The 20,663-nt window shown below is 42.2% G+C and overlaps 1 protein-coding gene across 4 annotated transcripts in view; it reads right to left on the bottom strand.

The window, feature by feature from the left end:
* LOC110528380 (DENN domain-containing protein 2D) overlaps positions 1–20,663 on the bottom strand; it is a 33,488-nt gene that overhangs the window by 5,454 nt on the left and 7,371 nt on the right. For 2 of the 4 annotated variants that reach the window (XM_021610400.3, XM_090241776.1), the window contains 9 exons: positions 19,476–19,588; positions 17,083–17,152; positions 16,920–16,997; positions 9,476–9,616; positions 6,429–6,577; positions 6,130–6,301; positions 5,747–5,797; positions 5,392–5,473; positions 4,328–4,567 (listed from right to left, as the gene is read on the bottom strand). In XM_021610400.3, the coding sequence (XP_021466075.1) occupies positions 4,328–4,567; positions 5,392–5,473; positions 5,747–5,797; positions 6,130–6,301; positions 6,429–6,577; positions 9,476–9,616; positions 16,920–16,997; positions 17,083–17,152; positions 19,476–19,588 (1,096 nt within the window). Of the gene's footprint in view, positions 1–4,327; positions 4,568–5,391; positions 5,474–5,746; positions 5,798–6,129; positions 6,302–6,428; positions 6,578–9,475; positions 9,617–9,711; positions 9,841–16,919; positions 16,998–17,082; positions 17,153–19,475; positions 19,589–20,663 lie in introns of those variants that run through there. The other 2 variants (XM_090241778.1, XM_090241777.1) reach the window with 2 other exon arrangements.

Below are 20,663 nucleotides of genomic sequence, written 5' to 3'. Positions count from 1 at the left end.
AACCGAGTCAGGTTTGTAGGCCTCCTTGCTCGCACACACTTATTTAGTTCTGCCCACAAATGTTCTATAGGATTGAGTTAAGGGCTTTGTGATGGCCACTCCAATACCTTGAGTTTGTTGTCCTTAAGCCATTTTGCCACACCTTTGGAAGTATGCTTGGGGTCAATGTCCATTTGGAAGACCTATTTGCGACCAAGCTTTAACTTCCTGAATGTTGTCTTGAGAGGTTGCTTCAATATATCCACATAATTTCCCTACCTCATGATGCCATCTATTTTGTGAAGTGCACCAGCCCTTCCTGCAGCACAGCACCACCACATGATGCTGCCACCCCCGTGCTTCACGGTTGGGATAGTTCTTCGGGCTTGCAAATCTCCCCTTTTTTCCTCCAAACATAAATGGTCATTATGGCCAAACAGTTCTATTTTTGTTTCATCAGACCAGAGGACATTTATCCAAAAAGTACAATCTTTGTCCCCATATCCAGTTGCAAACCATAGTCTGGCTTTTTTATGGCGGTTTTGGAGCAGTGGCTTCTTCCTTGCTGAGCGGCCTTTCAGATCATGTTGACATACATTTGCCAGCAGCATATCACCCTGCATACCACTGCTGACTTGCTTCTGAAGCTAAGCAGGGTTGGTCCTAGTCAGTCCCTAGATGGGATACCAGATGCTCCTGGAGGTGGTGTTGGAGGGCCAGGAGGAGGCACTCTTTCCTCTGGTCTAAAAAAATATCTCAATACCCCAGGGCAGTGATTGGGGACACTGCCCTCTGTAGGGTGCCGTCTTTCGGATGGGACGTTAAATGGGTGTCCTGACTCTGAGGTCATTAAAGATCCCATGGCACTTATTGTAAGAGTAGGGGTGTTAACCCCGGTGTCCTGGCTAAATTCCCAATCTGGCCCTCAAACCATCACGGTCACCTAATAATCCCTAGTTTACAATTGGCTCATTCATCCCCCTCTTCTTCCCTGTAACTATTCCCCAGGTCGTTTCTGCAAATGAGAACGTGTTCTCAGTCAACTTACCTGGTAAAATAACGGATAAATAAAATATACGACTCGTTTTACTGTGGATATAGATACTTTTGTACCCGTTTCCTCCAGCATCTTCACAAGGTCCTTTGCTGTTGTTCTGGGATTGATTTGCACTTTTCGTACCAAAGTACGTTCATCTCTAGGAGACAGAACACATCTACTTCCTGAGCGGTATGACGGCTGCATGGTCCCATGGTGTTTATACTTGCTTACTATTGTTTGTACAGATGAACGTGGTACCTTCAGGCGGTTGGAAATTGCTCAAGGATGAACCAGACTTGGAGGTTTACAATTTTTTTCCTGAGGTCTTGGCTCATTTCTTTTGATTTTCCCATGTCGTCAAACAAAGAGGCTCCACTTGACTCAAATGATGTGGGGTAACTGTCCACCTGTAGCTCTGTCTTAAACATCTCACAGTACGGACATTGCAATTTATTGCCCTGGCCACATCTGCAGTCCTCATGCCTCCTTGCAGCATGCTTAATGCACGTTTGCGCAGATTAGCAGGGACACTGGGCATCTTTCTTTTGGTGTTTTTCAGAGTCAGTAGAAAGTCCTCTTTAGTGTCCTAAGTTTTCATAAATGTGACCTTAACGACCGTTCCACAGGTACATGTTCATTAATTGTTTATGGTTCGTTGGACAAGCATGGGAAACCGTGTTTAAACCCTTTACAATGAAGATGTGTGAAGTTATTTGGATTTTTACAGATTATTTTTGAAGGATAGGGTCCTGAAAACGGGACATTTCTTTTTTTGCTGAGTTTATATTTGTGGGTCTGTAACTTCCTCACTCATTATTTACGGCCAATTCAGGACTATCCATATCCCAATTATTTTGGTCCCCAAAAATGGGGGGACCATGTACAAGAAGTGCTGTAATTTCTGAACGGCTTACCCAATATCGATGAAAACACACTCAAATGCAAGCTGACAGTATGCACTTAACCTCAATCAATGTATCATTTCAAATCCAAAGTGCTGGAGTACAGAGCCAAAAAAAGGAACATGTTACTGTCCCAATTCTATCCAGGTCTGTACCCAAACAATTTGAACTTCTACTTTTAAAAATCCACCTCTCTAAAAACAAGTCTCTCACCATTGCCGCCTGCTATAGACCACCCTCTGCCCCCAGCTGTGCTCTGGACACCATATGTGAACTGATTGCCCCCCATCAATCTTCAGAGCTCGTGCTGCTAGGCGACCTAAACTGGAACATGCTTAACACCCCAGCCATCCTACAATCTAAGCTTGATGCCCTCAATCTCACACAAATGATCAATGAACCTACCAGGTACCACCCCAAAGCCGTAAACACGGGCACCCTCATAGATATCACCTCCACTCATCACTGTCAAACGCTCCCTGAAACACTTCAGCGAGCAGGCCTTTCTAATCGACCTGGCCGGGGTATCCTGGAAGGATATTGAGCTCATCCCATCAGTAGAGGATGCCTTGTTATTTAAAAAAAAATGCCTTCCTCACCATGTTAAATAAGCATGCCCCATTCAAGAAATTTAGAACCAGGAACAGATATAGCCCTTGGTTCTCTCCAGACCTGAATGCACTTAACCAACACAAAAACATCCTATGGCGTTCTGCATTAGCATCGAACAGCCCCCGTGATATGCAACTTCTCAGGGAAGCTAGAAACCAATATACACGGGCAGTTAGAAAAGCCAAGGCTAGCTTTTTCAAGCAGAAATTTGCTTTCTGCAACACAAATTCAAAAAAGTTCTGGGACATGGAGTCCATGGAGAATAAGAATACCTCCTCCCAGCTGCCCACTGCAAGGAGGATAGGAAACACTGTCACCGCCGATAAATCCACTATAATTGAGAATTTCAACAAGCATTTTTCTACAGCAGGCCATGCTTCCCACCTGGCTACCCCTACCCCGGTCAACAGCACTGCACCCCCCCACAGCAACTCGCCCAAGCCTTCCCCATTTCTCCTTCTCCCAAATCCAGTCAGCTGATGTTCTGAAAGAGCTGCAAAATCTGGACCCCTACAAATCAGACGGGCAAGACAATCTGGACCCTTTCTTTCTAAAATTATCTGCTGAAATTGTTGCAACCCCTATTACTAGCCTGTTCAACCTCTCTTTCGTGTCGTCTGAGATTCACAAAGATTGGAAAGCAGCTGCGGTCATCCCCCTCTTCAAAGGGGGGGACACTCTTGACCCAAACTGCTACAGACCTATATCTATCCTACCCTGCCTTTCTAAGGTCTTCGAAAGCCAAGTCAACAAAACAGATTACCGACCATTTTGAATCCCACCATACCTTCTCCGCTATGCAATCTGGTTTCAGAGCTGGTCATGGGTGCACCACAGCCACGCTCAAGGTCCTAATCGATATCTTAACCGCCATCGATAAGAAACAATACTGTGCAGCTGTATTCATTGACCTGGCCAAGGCTTTTGACTGTCAATCACCACATCCTCATCGGCAGACTCGACAGCCTTGGTTTCTCAAATGATTGCCTCGCCTGGTTCACCAACTACTTCTCTGATAGAGTTCAATTCCAATTCTTCCTTTGGCCGCCTCTCCTTCCAGTTCCCTGCTGCCAATGACTGGAACGAACTACAAAAATCTCTGAAACTGGAAACACTTATCTCCCTCACTAGCTTTAAGCACCAGCTGTCAGAGCAGCTCACAGATTACTGCACCTGTACATAGCCCATCTATAATTTAGCCCAAACAACTACCTCTTCCCCTACTGTATTTATTTATTTTGCTCCTTTGCACCCCATTACTTCTCTCTACTTTGCACATTCTTCCACTGCAAATCAACCATTCCAGTGTTTTACTTGCTATATTGTATTTACTTCACTACCATGGCCTTTTTTTTTTGCCTTTACCTCCCTTATCTCACCTCACTTGCTCACATTGTATACAGACTTATTTTTCTATTGTATTATTGACTATGTTTGTTTTACTCCATGTTTAACTCTGTGTCGTATGTGTCGAACTGCTTTGCGTTATCTTGGCCAGGTCGCAATTGTAAATTAGAACTTGTTCTCAACTTGCCTACCAGGTTAAATAAAAAAAATACTTTGAGCTCACTGTATGTATGATATTTACTTTGTGCATATAATTGCGTTAATGTAGTGATATGTGATTTAGTGATTATGCATTTCTTTCTTTTGTTTCTATTAGAACCTTAGAAAGACATTCACTGGACCATTGTTTATTCAATGTGTTTGTACTTGTCCCTATCCAAATAAACCAAATTAAATTCAAGTTGTAGTCTATTCCATACTATTGTTTCAGAAAGTGATGCAACCAGACCTTCCTGTGTGGGCTGTCTCTCCACTTCCTGGATGAAGAGGTCAAACATCTGTGTCTGGATGAAGCGTTTGACAAATTGGCGGCTGGCCTTCGGCTCGGAGGCCTTGCAGAAGCTGTTGATCTGGAATACTCCAGGCTGCCCGCCGCTTCTGCGTTTAACATGGGAGGGGAAGTGACCCACAGTCTTCACAAAGAAGGAGAGGAAGGCCTCCGAGACCACCTTATTCAACTCCTCCGAGGCTAGATAGAAAACACAGAGTACAGAGAATACAGGTGATACAGTCAGGATGCTGAGGTGTCTACAAACACTGGTTGAAAGGCCTCAGACAACACCCCTCATATATTCTGAGGCTGGACACAAAGTGTACAGAAGATTGTCAGTTTTTCAGTGGCGTCTTCTTTGAGATAGCCAATATGTTGTTGACACAATCATAGTTTGGAAAGCCTCCAAGACAACTTTGTTAAGCTGTATGGCAACCACAACACATGGTGGATTGGCATGTGTGTGGATCGGGGTTGGGTTTGTGTGTGAGCACTGAGGGATTTCAGAAGTGCATCTGTGTCTGAATCCACTTAGGCACCGTCAACAGTATCCAGAATAGAATTTCCAGGGTCGTGACGCTGGTCAAACCCTGGGTGTATGTTTCTACAGTATTTTCTCCAACATCACAACCCTCCCACACACACACTCAGACTAGCATAAACTTGGGACATTCCAGGGTTCATACTGTGTGGTATGTGAGAGGTTTATGTTCATATTACAGCAACCATCCAGAACATTTCTTTGCACATCCACCTCATTATTTCTCTCATTCTGCACAGAGGATCTCACTTCTATCATTGGGTTTGTATGGACTATGATAGAGGATCTCACTTCTATCATTGGGTTTTATAAACTACGATACTGCCTCATGTGGTTTGATTTGTTGCTGATGGAGTCCGTCTTATCTCAAATCGAATGAAAGCCGGAGTCACTGTGTTTACAGAATCCTCTTAAGCCCTATAAACAAGAGTAAAAATTCTAGTCAGTCATCAGAAAAAAAATGGAGAATGGGTTCACTCACTGGAGTTGTCTTTCCTGCAACACAAGGCCTGGAGAAGCTCCTCCTGTAGTTTCTCTGGTAGGATGGTGCTCTCGTCTCCTATCTGTGCCAAAGAGAGGACAGAGGAATCTGAGAGGTTGTTGCCAGACCAGCGAGAATGTTTTGGTATTTCTGAGTATACACACATTCAGCCAGACAGGGAAGAACATTTGAACTGAACTGGTCTGAACCACACACGATCAAGTTGGCTTTCAAAATTAGAATCATGGGAGTAGTGACGCTAGTTTACTAATCTGATTGTGAGATAAGCGTTTTAGTTTATTTATGTACTTTTGTTTATGAACTTGAGGGGAAATATGGGGCATGCAATACTTACACAAGTGATGAAGGTGTTCTCTGCTCCCTCTGTCAGATCTACAATGAGCATCTGTTTATAAGACAGAAATACACACACAAAATCTTCAGGTCGGAGATAATACGCACACTGGCTGGATTCCATAGGCTGTAATTGTTTTAGTGGTAGCTTAATGAGTGTCACTGGATATATATTCTCCCATCTGCAGTCAGTCACAGTGTAGAGACAGGAATGCCTGATCCCAAACATAACAGTAAAACATTGTTTACAGCAATCAGCAACTGCCCTTAACTTTCTTTAAAAATCAGTCTTTGTCCCCAAAACATTTCATCAAATAGTATTTTCTGAAGCCAACGTGTACAGTACGTATACAAAACACATTCCCCTCTGCCATACACACTCACGTCGCTCTGGTCAATGACATCATCCAGTTTGTTCTTTTGCACACCAAGCAGGTAGGGAGTGGGTGCCATGACGACATCAATCAGCACTGAAGGAACGATGGAGATGAAGGTGTGTTGCCATGTGAACGGATAGAGCAGCGCCGCAACCGCATGCAACACCTGGGACAGGGTACTGTAGGAGGGGAAGCAGGTACAAACTTTACACCCATTCAACATGCAGACAACAGGCCTGCCCTTGTCCCAGACAACCCAGGCTCAGTGATGTCCTTTTGGCGTTAGGATTAGGGTTGGTACTGCACCTGAGTTCGTCAGCCATGAAGATGATTCGTCGTTCGAGAACGGTGGAGGCAAACACCCGCAGCACCTCCTCGTCTGTGAGACAGCGGAACAGTGTCCGGAAATCCACATGCTCCAACCACGAGTCCAACGGCCTTGTCAAACTGATGACCTGGAGACACACAGGCCAGGAACAGAGAGACAAAAGGTCTTCAGGAAGAGAGAGAGAGCGAGAGAGATCTGAGAGCTCTCTTTCAGTGTTGGACTCTAGGATGAAGGTCTTGATCCTCATCGTGATGCCAAGGGCTTTGTGTGTGTCTCCAAACTCCAAGTGTCCTCAAGAGCTGCGGGTTTTTGCTCCTTCTCTGTACTCGATTGATCGATGAAGGTTATTGATTAATTAGGAACTCCCCTCACCTGGTTCACTAGGTTTTAATTGGCCATGAATTTAAAGGAATTAACAAAAAACAGAAGACACACAATCCTCTAGGAATTGAGTTAAATACCCGTTATTGATAACTTTGACACCTTCTGGAAACAGAAGATACTCTACAGGAATGACGGAGTCCATCCAAATCATCTTGGCTCCTGGACTCTGTCCAGGCATTTCAAGGCTGCGTTGAAACAATGACTGGTAAATGATCCAAGACCAGCTCAATTAATCCCTACCATTGTGACAATGAGTCGTCATAATGCATGATCTTAGGGGCATTGGCAAACAATGCAAGTCATTTAATTTATGTATCCCTAATTGCGTCAAATACATCCGTTTATCCTACAGCTAATGTAAGCAGTAATCATGAGCATATAAGCCAGAGTTAGAGTTACATTGTTAGCACTGAGGCGGTGTGCAATAGTAGGAGGACCACTTCATGCAGTTCACCCTGCACTATCAGCTCCTATGTAAATAACATGAGTAATTCTACCTCTGTTTTTAATGCTTTACTGGGACGCTTATCAATCAAGCAACCCAGAAAATCACCACTTCATTTTAAGAATGTGAAATGCCAGAATAATAGTAGAGAGAATTATTTATTTATTTCAGCTTGTATTTCTTTCATCACATTCCCAGTGGGTCAGAAGTTTACATACACCCAATTAGTATTTGGTAGCATTGCCTTTAAAGTGTTTAACTTGGGTCAAACGTGTTGGGTAGCACACAAGCTTCCCACAATAAGTTGCGTGAATTTTGGCACATTTCTCCTGACAGAGCTGGTGTAACGGAGTCAGGTTTCTAGGCCTCCTTGCTCACACACGCTTCTTCAGTTCTGCACAGAAATGTTCTATAGGATTGAGGTCAGGGCTTTGTGATGGCCACTCCAATACCTCGACTTTGTTGTCCTTAAGCCATTTTGCCACACCTTCGGAAGTATGCTTGGGGTCATTGTCCATTTGGAAGACATTTGCAACCAAGCTTTAACTTCCTGACTGATGTCTTGAGATGTTGCTTCAATATATCCACATAATTTTCCTGCCTCATGATGCCATCTATTTTGTGAAGTGCTCCACAGCTAACAGTCAGTATCTGTGTGTGAAATCAACAGAGGTATATTTTCTGGGTGACCTAAAAACCGACTGGCTTTCATCAAGCTGCTCACTCAAGAAAAAGCTTCAAACTGTAACCAGTGTCTGCAACCTGGATCAGGTTGTCAGTCAACCTACCAGCGTAGTTACAAACAGCACAGGAATGAAATCATCAACATGTATTGATCACATCTTTACTAATGCTGCAGATATTTGCTTTAAAGCAGTATCCAAATGATGTAGCGATCACTTCAGATATTTAATTCGATTTCTCTTCTTTCCTCGAAGCCAACTGGCTAGTACTTTAGTTAGCTAATCTAGCTAACGTACATGCAGGCACAAGTCCCAGTGCCCTCCCATTAATTATATACTAATGGTAGCCTCAAATATAATCCAGTTAGAATCAGGAATTCCCCAGCTTAGATGTTTAGGCCCCTTGCTTTATTACAATTTTTACTAACAACATGCCACTGACTGAGTAAAGCCAGCGTGTCTATGTATGTGAATGACTCACTATGAATGTCAGCTACCGAATTGACTGCAAAACTCAACAAAAAGCTGCAGTTAGTTTCAGAGTGGATGGCAAGGAATAAGTTAGCCCTAACGATTTCTAAAACTAAAAGCATTGTATTTGGAACAAAACACTCACTAAACCTCAACTAAATCTTGTAATAAATAATGTGGAAATTGAGCAAGTTGAGATGACTAAACTGCTTGGAGTAACCCTAGATTGTAAACTGTCATGGTCAAAACATATCGATGCCGTAATAGCTAAGATGGGGAGAAGTCTGTCCATAATAAAGCGTTACTCTGCCTTCTTAACAACATTATCAACAAGGCAGGTCCTACAGGCCCGAGTTTTGTCGCACCTTGACTACTGTTCAGTCGTGTGGTCAGGTGCCACAAAAAAAAGAAAATCGCAATTGGTTCAGAACAGGGCAGCCCGGCTGGCCCTTGGATGTACACAGAGAGCTAATATTAATCATGTGCATGTCAATCTCTCCTGGCTGAAAGTGGAAAAGAGATTGACTTCATCACTACTTTTATTTATGAGAGGTATTGGCATGTTGAAAGCACCGATCTGTCTGTCTAAACTACTGGCACACAGCTCAGACACCCCCATCCATACCCCACAAGACATGCCACAAGAGGTCTCTTCACAGTCCAAAAGTCCAGAACAGACTATGGGAGGCACACAGTACTACATAGAGCCATGACGACATGGAACTATTACACATCAAGTAACTGATGCAAGCATTAAAATTACATTTCAAAAAACCACAAAAAAACTTACGGAACAGCGGGGACTGTGAAGCAACAAACATTGGCACAGACACACATGATAACATACATACACGTGGATTTAGTACTGTAGGTGTGGTAGTGGTGGAGTAGGGGCCTGAGGGCACACAGTGTGTTGTGAAATCTGTGAATGTATTGTAATGTTTTGAAAATTGTATAAACTGCCTTAATTTAGCTGGAGCCCAGGAAGAGTAGCTGCTGCATTGGCAGGAACTAATGGGGATTCATTATAAATACTCCATACCTCTGTTCCAGACTCTGGTATGAAGCTCTTGATCTTGACAGTGTTTCCAGGAGCAGGGAACGGCGCCTCCCTCAGGCTCTGCATGAATGGATAGATCATCGCCATGGAGATCTGCCTGCGCTTCTCCACCTCATCAAAGATCTGAAAAACACATTTAGAATTATATAAATTGTGAGCACCAATCACACTGTAATAAAGCTCTGTTATGGGTAGACCAGCCTCCATATTAGGCCTACCATTTAGAATGTGTCATCAGCCCTATGTATATGTATTGCAACCTGACTTTTGATGAATGCTATACTCATCTAGTTAACACTTATCCCAACTAGTCAGTGTATGTAGAAGAGTGGCTCTCAGGTTCTAAATATAGTTGTTCATAAACAGTTTGACTCATCCTGGAATTTTGGCCTAATGAAGTAGTAGGGAATGTCATTACTAGACCAGCCCGTTTTTCTCTTCGTCTGACTCACCACTACTTGCCTGCCGCAGCATAGATCATCTACTGTAAGGGTTAGAAGTCACCCTACAACAGGGCATGGAGCTGAAGAACACCCCATTCTCTGTTAATGAACAATTTCCCCATTCAATAGCGGAGAGAAGACATGCCCTGTACCCCACTTTCAAGTCTCAGAGCAGAGAAGCAGAATGTCTACTGGTCGATAAATTGTACATAAACAACCAAGAGTTCAAGGACTCGAAGATTACAACGTGGCTGTGAGTGATAGCTACCTCCTGCTGAAATCGTCCCTGATACATGATTGTAATGTGGTGCAATGTGTATTAAGTGTTTAAATATTTTGATTCATGCAGTGCAGAACCGTGTGGACTTAAAATAAAGTTGGATTTAGGGGAAGGAGAAATGGGTATGATGAATTAATTTTTTTAACTTATGCAATATGGAACTTTGGACTTAAAATCAGGTTTGGATCTAGGGGAAGACTAAGGAGGGTAAGGCTGATCTTTTTCCTTTTTTTTGTTTGTTTATTTAAATTTGAAGACTGCACAGGTAGTAAAATACAAAACCAAGGTTGTTTTTTTGAGTTTGACATAATAATGGCACAATTGTAAGAATCAGGGTATACTAGGACTTAAAAGCGGTTATACAGTGCGGCGCATTTTGGGGATGTGAATCGGAACGAATAGAATTTAAGCTATACGATCCTAATGTGCCATTATCTTTTTTCCATTTAAAAAATAGAGATCTTAAAAATGTAAACGGAATATTGTTCCGATACACACCGGCAGATGGATTGGTTATTGTCAACAGGGTTGTTGTCTATATTAGTGTGCTGCTGGATTGGTTAACACTGGGTTAAACTGACTAAAGTTAAATGGTAGAGCCAGCACAATAACTGGCTTATGGAAGCACTTCTAAGTGAGAAGTGTATTATGTTTTTACATGAGCTACCGCTGAAGTCGAAAGTTTACATACACCTTGGCCAAATATATTTAAACTCAGTTTCCCAATTCCTGACATTTAATCCAAGTACACATTCCTTGTCATAGGTCAGTTAGGATTGCCACTTTATTTTAAGAATGTGAAATGTCAGAATACTAGTAGAGAGATGACTTATTTCAGTTTTTATTTCTTTCATCACATTCCCAGTGGTTCAGAAGTTTACATGCACTCAATTAGTATTTGGTAGCACTGCCTTTAAATGGTTTAACTTGGGTCAAACATTTTGGGTAGCCTCCCACAATAAGTTGTGAACTTTGACCCATTCCTCCTGACAGAGCTGGTGTAACTGAGTCAGGTTTGTAGGCCTCCTTGATCGCACACGCATTATCAGTTCTGCCCAGAAATGTTCTATAGGATTGAGGTCAGGGCTTTGTGATGGCCACTCCAATACCTTGAGTTTGTTGTCCTTAAGCCATTTTGCCACAAATTTGGAAGTATGCTTGGGGTCATTGTCCATTTGGAAGACCTATTTTCAACCAAGCTTTAACTTCCTGACTGATGTCTTGAGATGTTGCTTCAATATATCCACAATTTCCCCTCATAATGCCATCTATTTTGTGAAGAGCACCAGTCCCTCTTGCAGCTAAGCAACCCTACGTTGCCACCCCTGTGCTTCACGGTTGGGATGGTGGTTTTCGGCTTGTTATCCTCCCCCTTTTTCCTCCAAACATAACGATGGTCATTATGGCCAAACAGTTCTATTTTCGTTTCATCAGACCAGAGGATATTTCTCCAAAAAGTACACACTTTGCCCCCATGTGCAGTTGCAAACTGTAGTCTGGCTTTTTAATGGCAGTTTTGGAGCAGTGACTTCATCCTTGCTGAGCGGCCTTTCAGGTTGTCGATATAGGACTCATTTTTACTGGATATAGATACTTTTGTACCCGTTTCCTCCAGCATCTTCACAAGGTCCTTTGCTGTTGTTCTGGGATTGATTTGCACTTTTTGCACCAAAGTACGTTCATCTCTTCTTCCTGAGCGGTATGACGGCTGCGTGGTCCCATGGTGTTTATACTTGCGTACTATTGTTTGTACAGATGAACGTGGTACCTTCAGGCGTTTGGAAATTGCTCCCAAGGATGAACCAGACTTGGAGGTCAACAATTTGTTTTCTGAGGTCTTGGCTGATGTCTTTTGATTTTCCCATGATGTCAAGTAAAGAAGCACTGAGTTTGAACGTAGGCCTTGAAATACATCCACAGGTACACCTCCAATTGACTCAAATGATGTTAATTAGCCTATCAGAAGCTTCTAAAGCCATGACATCATTTTCTGGAATTTCCCAATTTGTTTAAAGGCACAGTCAACTTAGTGCATGTAAACTTCTGACCCACTGGAATTGTGATACAGTGAAAAGTGAAATAATCTATCTGTAAACAATTGTTGGAAAAATGACTTGTGTCATGCAAAGTACAGTCATGGCCAAAAGTTGAGAATGACACAAAATATTAATTTCCACAAAGTTTGCTGCTTCAGTGTCTAGATATTTTTGTCATATGTTACTATGGAATACTGAAGTATAATTACAAGCATTTCATAAGTGTCAAACGATTTTATTGACAATTACATGAAGTTGATGCAAAGTCAATATTTGCAGAGTTGACCCTTCTTTTTCAAGACCCCTGCAATCCACCCTGGCATGCTGTCAATTAACTTCTGGGCAGCCCATTCTTGCATAATCAATGCTTGGAGTTTGTCAGAATTTGCTGGGTTTTGTTTGTCCACCTGCCTCTTGAGGATTGACCACAAGTTCTCAATGGGATTAAGGCCTGGGGAGTTTCCTGGCCATGGACCCAGAATATCAATGTTTTGTTCCCCGAGCCACTTAGTTATCACTTTTGCCTTACGGCAAGGTGCTCCATCATGCTGGAAAAGCCATTGTTCGTCACCAAACTGTTCCTGGATGGTTGAGAGAAGTTGCTCTCGGAGGATGTGTTGGTACTATTCTTTATTCATGGCTGTGTTTAGGCAAAAGTGTGAGTGAGCCCACTCCCTTGGCTGAAAAGAAACCCCACACATGAATGGTCTCAGGATGCTTTACTGTTGGCATGACACAGGACTGATGGTAGCGCTCACCTTGTCTTCTCCGGACAAGTTTTTTTCCGGATGCCCCAAACAATCGGAAAGGGGATTCATCAGAGAAAATGACTTTACCCCAGTCCTCAGCAGTCCAATCCCTGTACCTTTTGCAGAATATCAGTCTGTTCTTGATGTTTTTCCTGGAGAGAAGTGGCTTCTTTGCTGCCCTTCTTTACACCAGGCTATCCTCCAAAAGTTTTTGCCTCACTGTGCGTGCATATGCACTCACACCTGCCTGCTGCCGTTCCTGAGCAAGCTCTGTACTGGTGGTGCCCCGATCCTGCAGCTGAATCAACTTTAGGAGACGGTCCTGGCGCTTGCTGGACTTTCTCGGGCGCCCTGAAGCCTTCTTCACAACAATTGAACCGCTCTCCTTGAAGTTCTTGATTATCCGATAAATGGTTGATTTATGTGCAATCTTACTGGCAGCAATATCCTTGCCTGTGAAGCCCTTTTTGAGCAAAGCAATGATGACGCCACGTGTTTCCTTCCAGGTAACCATGGTTGACAGAGGATGAACAATGATTCCAACCACCACCGATTCACCAAATTACATAATTGATAGAGGAAGCAAAATATTTTAAGAATACAGTGTCTTCGGAAAGTATTCAGACCTAGACTTTTTCCACATTTTGTTACGTTACAGCCTTATTCTAAAATTGATTAAATATTTTTCCTCAGCAATCTACACACAATATCCCATAATGACAAAATGAAAACAGGTTTTCAGAAATGTTCGCAAATGTATTTACTTAAAAACAGAAATACCTTATTTACATAAGTCTTCAGACCCTTTGCTATGACACTCCAAATGAAACTCCGGTGCATCCTGTTTCCATTGAAAATCCTTGAGATGTTTCTACAACTTGGAACCCACCGGTGGTAAATTCAATTGATTGGACATGATTTGGTAAGGCATACACTGGTCTATATAAAAAGGTCCCACAGTTGACAGTGCATGTCAGAGCAAAAACCAAGCCATTAGGTTGAAGGAATTGTTCGTAGAGCTCCGAGACAGGACCGTGTTGAGGCACAGATCTGGGGAACTGCATGCCAAAGTTCTTTCTAAAGTCCGCAATCTGGATCCCTACAGTCCCATTGAGAGCTTGATCACTTTTCTAGCCTCTCTGGACTAAAACCCAATTATGACAAGTATTACCATATTATGTATTGATCGTTAAAAGACAATGTCACACTACCTTGTAGTTTACCAATACTATGAGCGGATGGTGAAGTAGACATACTTGGTATTCATCTAAAAAGATAAATGAACGTAAATTTCAATAGAAAAATCCCATTGATTAACTATTTGGTCTGATCAGTTTACTTAATCATATGAGCAACTTCACTTTATTTGGAATGCCAACCAGAAAAATTAAATGTGCCTATTTATATAATGAATAGAAGTTTGGGGGCTAAAATTATTAAAAGTAGTAAACCTCACTAAAAGCTATACTTAACCTACTGGAGAACCAGCTGGGTTTAAGGCAGGCTCATCCTTTGTTAAATTGCCTTTCTACAAAGTGTCAACTTTCGACCAATTGAAAATGAAACTATTTAAAGTATCGCCCTTTCTTAAAGAAGTCATACAAAACTGGTTACAATTTTGTCCTCCAGAAAAGATCATTTGTACTATGGTTCAAATCAAATACACTGATTGATAAATGTAAAAAAAAAAAATCTAGCTTGATTTCATTATATTTATTAATAATATTATGAATATAAACTGGAGTTACGCAGCTATCGAAAATATATGGGAATGTCTGCTCAATCCAAAGTTACAACCAACTGATTGCAGCACTACTGCAAAAATGGATGAGGCAAGTAGAAGAGGGAGAAGGTAGAGAACTTGTTTGTCTACATATATTAAAATATAGAAATTGGCTGAAAAGGATTGGCATTAATAGAAAAATAACAGTTTCATTTGAGGACAAAAAAAATCTCACAGCTGAGCCACAGGTTGCTAAATAAATGGGAAGAGATTTTAGGATTTCCCAATTCCAAGGCACATGGTATATGAACTGAAACAAGAAAAACACTTGATTCAACATGCTTCTACACCTGCATTGCTTGCTGTTTGGGGTTTTAGGCTGGGTTTCAGTACAGCACTTTGAGATATCAGCTGATGTACGAAGGGCTATATAAATAAATTTGATTTGATTTGATTCAACACTGAGTTGTTGACTATAAATGATAGTACAAAATGCTATAAAATATATATCATAGTCTAAGCTCTGTAGATTTAGCTGCAAACAGACAATCACTAGATCATTTATTTTGGTATGGCCCCTGTGTAGCTAATTTCTGGTAACAGGTTCAGGAATTAAAAAAGATTCACTTCAAATTAACCTTACAAATAGCAGTGTTGAGCGATTTGGAACGTCATAGTCAATCAATAATATTTGTAGGAAAGGTTGTCATCTTTAAACTCACAATCTGTGGATACTATGGGAATAGAAAGGTTCAAAATTGATGTAAAACGTCACAGCACAAACAAAAAAAAGACATGGCACATGGAAACCAAACGAGGGTGGTCCACAGTGATAGGTGGGATGGGCTGAGAGTTGAGGGGTGGGATTAAAGAGCTTGTTAATGTATTATTGTTATGTGGTTGCTGTATATTAAAGTACCACCTATGTAAAATGTAGCAAAAAAGCTGTACAAATATATATATATATATATCCTCTGAAGGGGGGGGGGGGGGGGGGGGGAGACAGGTCGTGGATGAGTTACTAATAATAAATAAAATAAAATAAAGGGAACACTTAAACAACACAATGTAACTCCAAGTCAATCACACTTCTGTGAAATCAAACTGTCCACTTAGGAAGCAACACTGATTGACAATAAATGTCACATGCTGTTGTGCAAATGGAATAGACAACAGGTGGAAATTATAGGCAATTAGCAAGACACCCCCAATAAAGGAGTGGTTCTGCAGGTGGTGACCACAGACCACTTCTCAGTTCCGATGCTTCCTGGCTGATGTTTTGGTCACTTTTGAATGCTGGCGGTGCTTTCACTCTAGTGGTAGCATGAGACGGAGTCTACAACCCACACAAGTGGCTTAGGTAGTGCAACTCATCCAGGATGGCACATCAATGCAAGCTGTGGCAAGAAGGTTTGCTGTGTCTGTCAGCGTAGTCCAGACCATGGAGGCACTACCAGGAGACAGGCCAGTACATCCATGTGCTCGCCAGAGGTAGCCTGACTGCCATTAGGTACCGAGATGAGATCCCCAGACCCCTTGTGAGACCATATGCTGGTGCGGTTGGCCCTGGGTTCCTCCTAATGCAAGACAATGCTAGACCTCATGTGGCTGGAGTGTGTCAGCAGTTCCTGCAAGAGGAAGGCATTGATGCTATGGACTGGCCCGCCCGTTCCCCAGACCTGAATCCAATTGAGCACATCTGGGACATCATGTCTCGCTCCATCCACCAATGCCACGTTGCACCACAGACTGTCCAGAAGTTGGCAGATGCTTTAGTCCAGGTCTGTGAGGAGATCCCTCAGGAGACCATCCGCCACCTCATCAGGAGCATGCCCAGGCGTTGTAGGGAGGTCATACAGGCACGTGGAGGCCACACACACACACACACACACTACTGAGCCTCATTTTGACTTGTTTTAAGGACATTATATCAAAATTGGATCAGCCTGTAGTGTGGTTTTCCACTTTAATTTTGAGTGCGACTCCAAATCCAGACCTCCATGGGTTGATAAATTTGATTTCCATTGATAATTTGTGTGTGATTTTGTTGTCAGCACATTCAACTATGTAAAGAAAAAAGATTTGAATAAGAATATTTAATTCATTCAGATCTAGGATGTGTTATTTTAGTGTTCCCTTTATTTTTTTGAGCAGTGTATAATGTGAGTGCGTATTATGACGCCCTCCCCGCTCACCTTGGAGAAGAGTCCAAAGCAGGCCACCTGGCTGATGATGCAATAGGCCTCCGGAGGCCGTGCCCCTTTGCCACTGGGCTGCAGGAAACAACATCATGTCATGAGAAACTAAACACCGGAGAATAATTCTCATGTCCTATGAATGACACCATGGATCATTTACCAGTAACCTCCTGCAGTAGCCATTCCTCCTACTGCCATCGACCTCTGTCAACACGAAGGAGAATGTCTCACTGCAGAGAGAGAGAATAGAACACGTTGATCAACTGCACATTTTTGTGCTTAGTACTCAGAGGAAAAGGTTCAGATTGAGGCTCAGAAGAATACTCAGATGTCATGATTAGTTCTTAATTATTTTTTTTTACCCCTTTTTCATGATATCCAATTAGTAGTTACAGTCTTGTCGCTGCAACTCCCGTACGGACTCGGGAGGTGAAGGTCGTCCGTGTGTCCTCCGAAACACAACCCAACCAAGCCTTACTGCTTCTTGACACAATGCCCACTTAACCCGGAAGCCAGCCGCACCAATGTGTCGGAGGAAACACCGTAAACCTGGCGACCGTGTTAGCGTGCACTGCGCCCAGCCCGCCACAGGAGTCACTAGTGCGCGATTGGAGGATGAAGCTGGGCCAATTGTGCACCGCCCCATTGGTCTCTCGGTCGCGGCCGGCTGCGACAGAGCCTGGACTTGAACCCAGAATCTCTAGTGGCACAGCTTTAGAACACCGCCCCACTCTGGAGGCCCCATCGGAGTAGTTTTCATTCAGATTTTGTAGCAACGCTAATGAATGCATCCATTCCTCTTGGTATTCTTGCAGTTGTCAATTACGCACACAAACACTGTGTACTCCAAGTAGGTCAGAGTATATAACATTGAGATTATAATTAGAATAGATGAATATAATACAATGACCCATCCTGTTCTTCATTCACAATTGGTGGTTACATAATTATGCTTCCTCTCGCTCATCAACTCATCCTCCCCCATCATACTTTAGCCTACATCATTTGTTTAATCCGATATAATAGCCTGTGTGTGAAAACCATAAACAAATGACAAGTCCTCTTTAAACTCTACAACACCAGTTATGTTTGTGATATTAAGATTCTAACAACTGTATTAAATACACGTATTTAGGTAAAGCCAGCCAAGGATGAGGGGATGCAGGACTTAAATTATGGCAGAGTAATACTTTTTTTTAATTCATGAGCAAATGACTACTTTAGAGGTTTTATAGTAGCGACATGTAATTTAACTGGAAAAATGTATTAACCTACCTTTTAATGTGGCATGAACACAACCTGTCATGAGGTCATCGGATTAAAAACAAATCACTTCAAAAGTAGGTTACCTTGGAACATTAGTCCAAAATAGAATCCGATCAACTGAAACAGCACCCTTCTGTCTTACAGTATGTACCATTTAACTATGTCATGCCATACTCTTAGTCCAGATCGCATCAGATACATGGGCTACACATACTGAGAGAGACAGGCTTGCTCTGATCAATATTTAAATACTTTAATTTGGATGGGCAAGGAGGTACGGTATGGCTGGCAAGGCCCCCTAAGGCCCGCCCATAACACTGACCCTGGTCAAAGCTAGGTTGTTTGCAGTGGTGTAAAGTACTTAAGTAAAAAAATACTTTAAAAGTACTACTTAAGTAGTTGGGGGGGGGGGGGGGGGGGGTGTATCTGTACTTTACTATTTAGGGCAACTTTTACTTCACAACATGCCTAAAGAAAATAATGTACTTTTTACTCCCTACATTTTCCTTGACATCCAAAAGTACTCGTTAGCAGGACAGGAAATGGCCCAATTTACGCACTTATCAAGACAACAACCCTCATCATCCCTACTGCCTCTGATCTGGCAGACTTAAACACAAATGAATCTTTTATAAATGATGTCTGAGTGTTGGGGTGTGCCCCTGGCTATCCGTACATTATAAAAACAAGAAAGTGGTGCTGTCTGCTTTGCTTCATGCAAGTAATTTGAAAGGATTTATATACTTCTGTGATACTTAAGTATATTTAGAACCAAATACTTCCTCTAGTATTTTAATGGGTGACTTCCACTTAATTAACAGTCTATTAAAAAAAGTATCTATACTTTTATTAAAGTATGACAATTTGGTGCTTTTCCACCACTTGTTGTTTGCAAGAGATGACAGATGATGCTTTGCTGTCGTCGCACACAAACATTTCATACTGTAAGCAGATTTGTTCTGCGTGTAGGTAGAACGGTTCATGTAAAGCTCGCTGGAAACACTTCACCACATCCTGAAAACACTCTGCACAACATTGGGGGTGTGGGTTGATGAAGAAAGTAGATGTGTGTGATTGTTTGTCCCAGGTGTGATTGCATGTGCACACACACACACACACACACACACACACACAAGAAAGCAGGTGTGGTTATTTTCAGCCAAGTGTGACACTGAACTGAAAAAATGGTAGAAAGAGAAAACGCTCAGTGAGGGGGACCCAGAAACAGAGATCATCACAGAGAAAGAGAGATGAGCACAGAGAGAGATGGTGAGAAGTGGCATGTACCTGGCGTATTCAGTCAGGGGGGCCCAGTTCACCCCCTCTGGGAAACAGAAAAGGAGGATGGCTTTCAGGGACTTCTCTTCTTCCTCTCTCTGAGAGCGCCTCATGTTAGCCAGCTAAAACACATTTTAGATTAGTGCTAATTTACTATCACAAATACTTCCTTAATGTATGTACACAGCTGAAGTCGGAAGTTTACATACACTTTAGTCAAATACATTTAAAACAATTCCTGACATTTAATCCTAGTAAAAATTGCCTGTCTTCGGTCAATTAGGATCACCACTCAAATGATGTCAGAAGCTTCTAAAGCCATGACATCATTTTCTGGAATTTTCCAAGCTGTTTAAAGGCACAGTCAACTTAGTGTATGTAAACTTCTGACCCACTGGAATTGTGATACAGTTAATTATAAGTGAAATAATCTGTCTGTAAACAACTGTTGTAAAATCAACTGTTGTAGATCTAACCGACTTGCCAAAACTACAGTTTCTTAACAAGAAATATGTGGAGGGGTTGAAAAACGAGTTAATGACTCCAACCTAAGTGTATGTAAACTTCCGACTTCAGCCGTACGTACATACATACATGCATACATACAGTGGGGCAAAAAAGTATTTAGTCAGCCACCAATTGTGTAAGTTCTCCCACTTAAAAAGATGAGGCCTGTAATTTTCATCATAGGGACACTTCAACTATGACAGACAAAATGAGAGAAAAAAAAATCCAGAAAATCACATTGTAGGATTTATGAATTTGCAAATTATGGTGGAAAATAAGTATTTGGTCACCTACAAACAAGCAAGATTTCTGGCTCTCACAGACCTGTAACTTCTTTAAGAGGCTCCTCTGTCCTCCACTCGTTACCTGTATTAATGGCACCTGTTTGAACTTGTTATCAGTATAAAAGACACCTGTCCACAACCTCAAACAGTCACACTCCAAACTCCACTATGGCCAAGACCAAAGAGCTGTCAAAGGATACCAGAAACAAAATTGCAGACCTGCACCAGGCTGGGAAGACTGAATCTGCAATAGGTAAGCAGCTTGGTTTGAAGAAATCAACTGTGGGAGCAATGATTAGGAAATGGAAGACATACAAGACCACTGGTAATCTCCCTCGATCTGGGGCTCCACGCAAGATCTCACCCCGTGGGGTCAAAATGATCACAAGAACGGTGAGCAAAAATC

This window comes from Oncorhynchus mykiss, chromosome 7, assembly GCF_057628025.1.
Source record: "Oncorhynchus mykiss isolate SJ-2025 chromosome 7, ASM5762802v1, whole genome shotgun sequence".
Classification (NCBI taxonomy): domain Eukaryota; kingdom Metazoa; phylum Chordata; class Actinopteri; order Salmoniformes; family Salmonidae; genus Oncorhynchus; species Oncorhynchus mykiss.
Note: the sequence above shows the minus strand (reverse complement) of the source record. Positions and strands in the feature narration are given on the sequence as shown.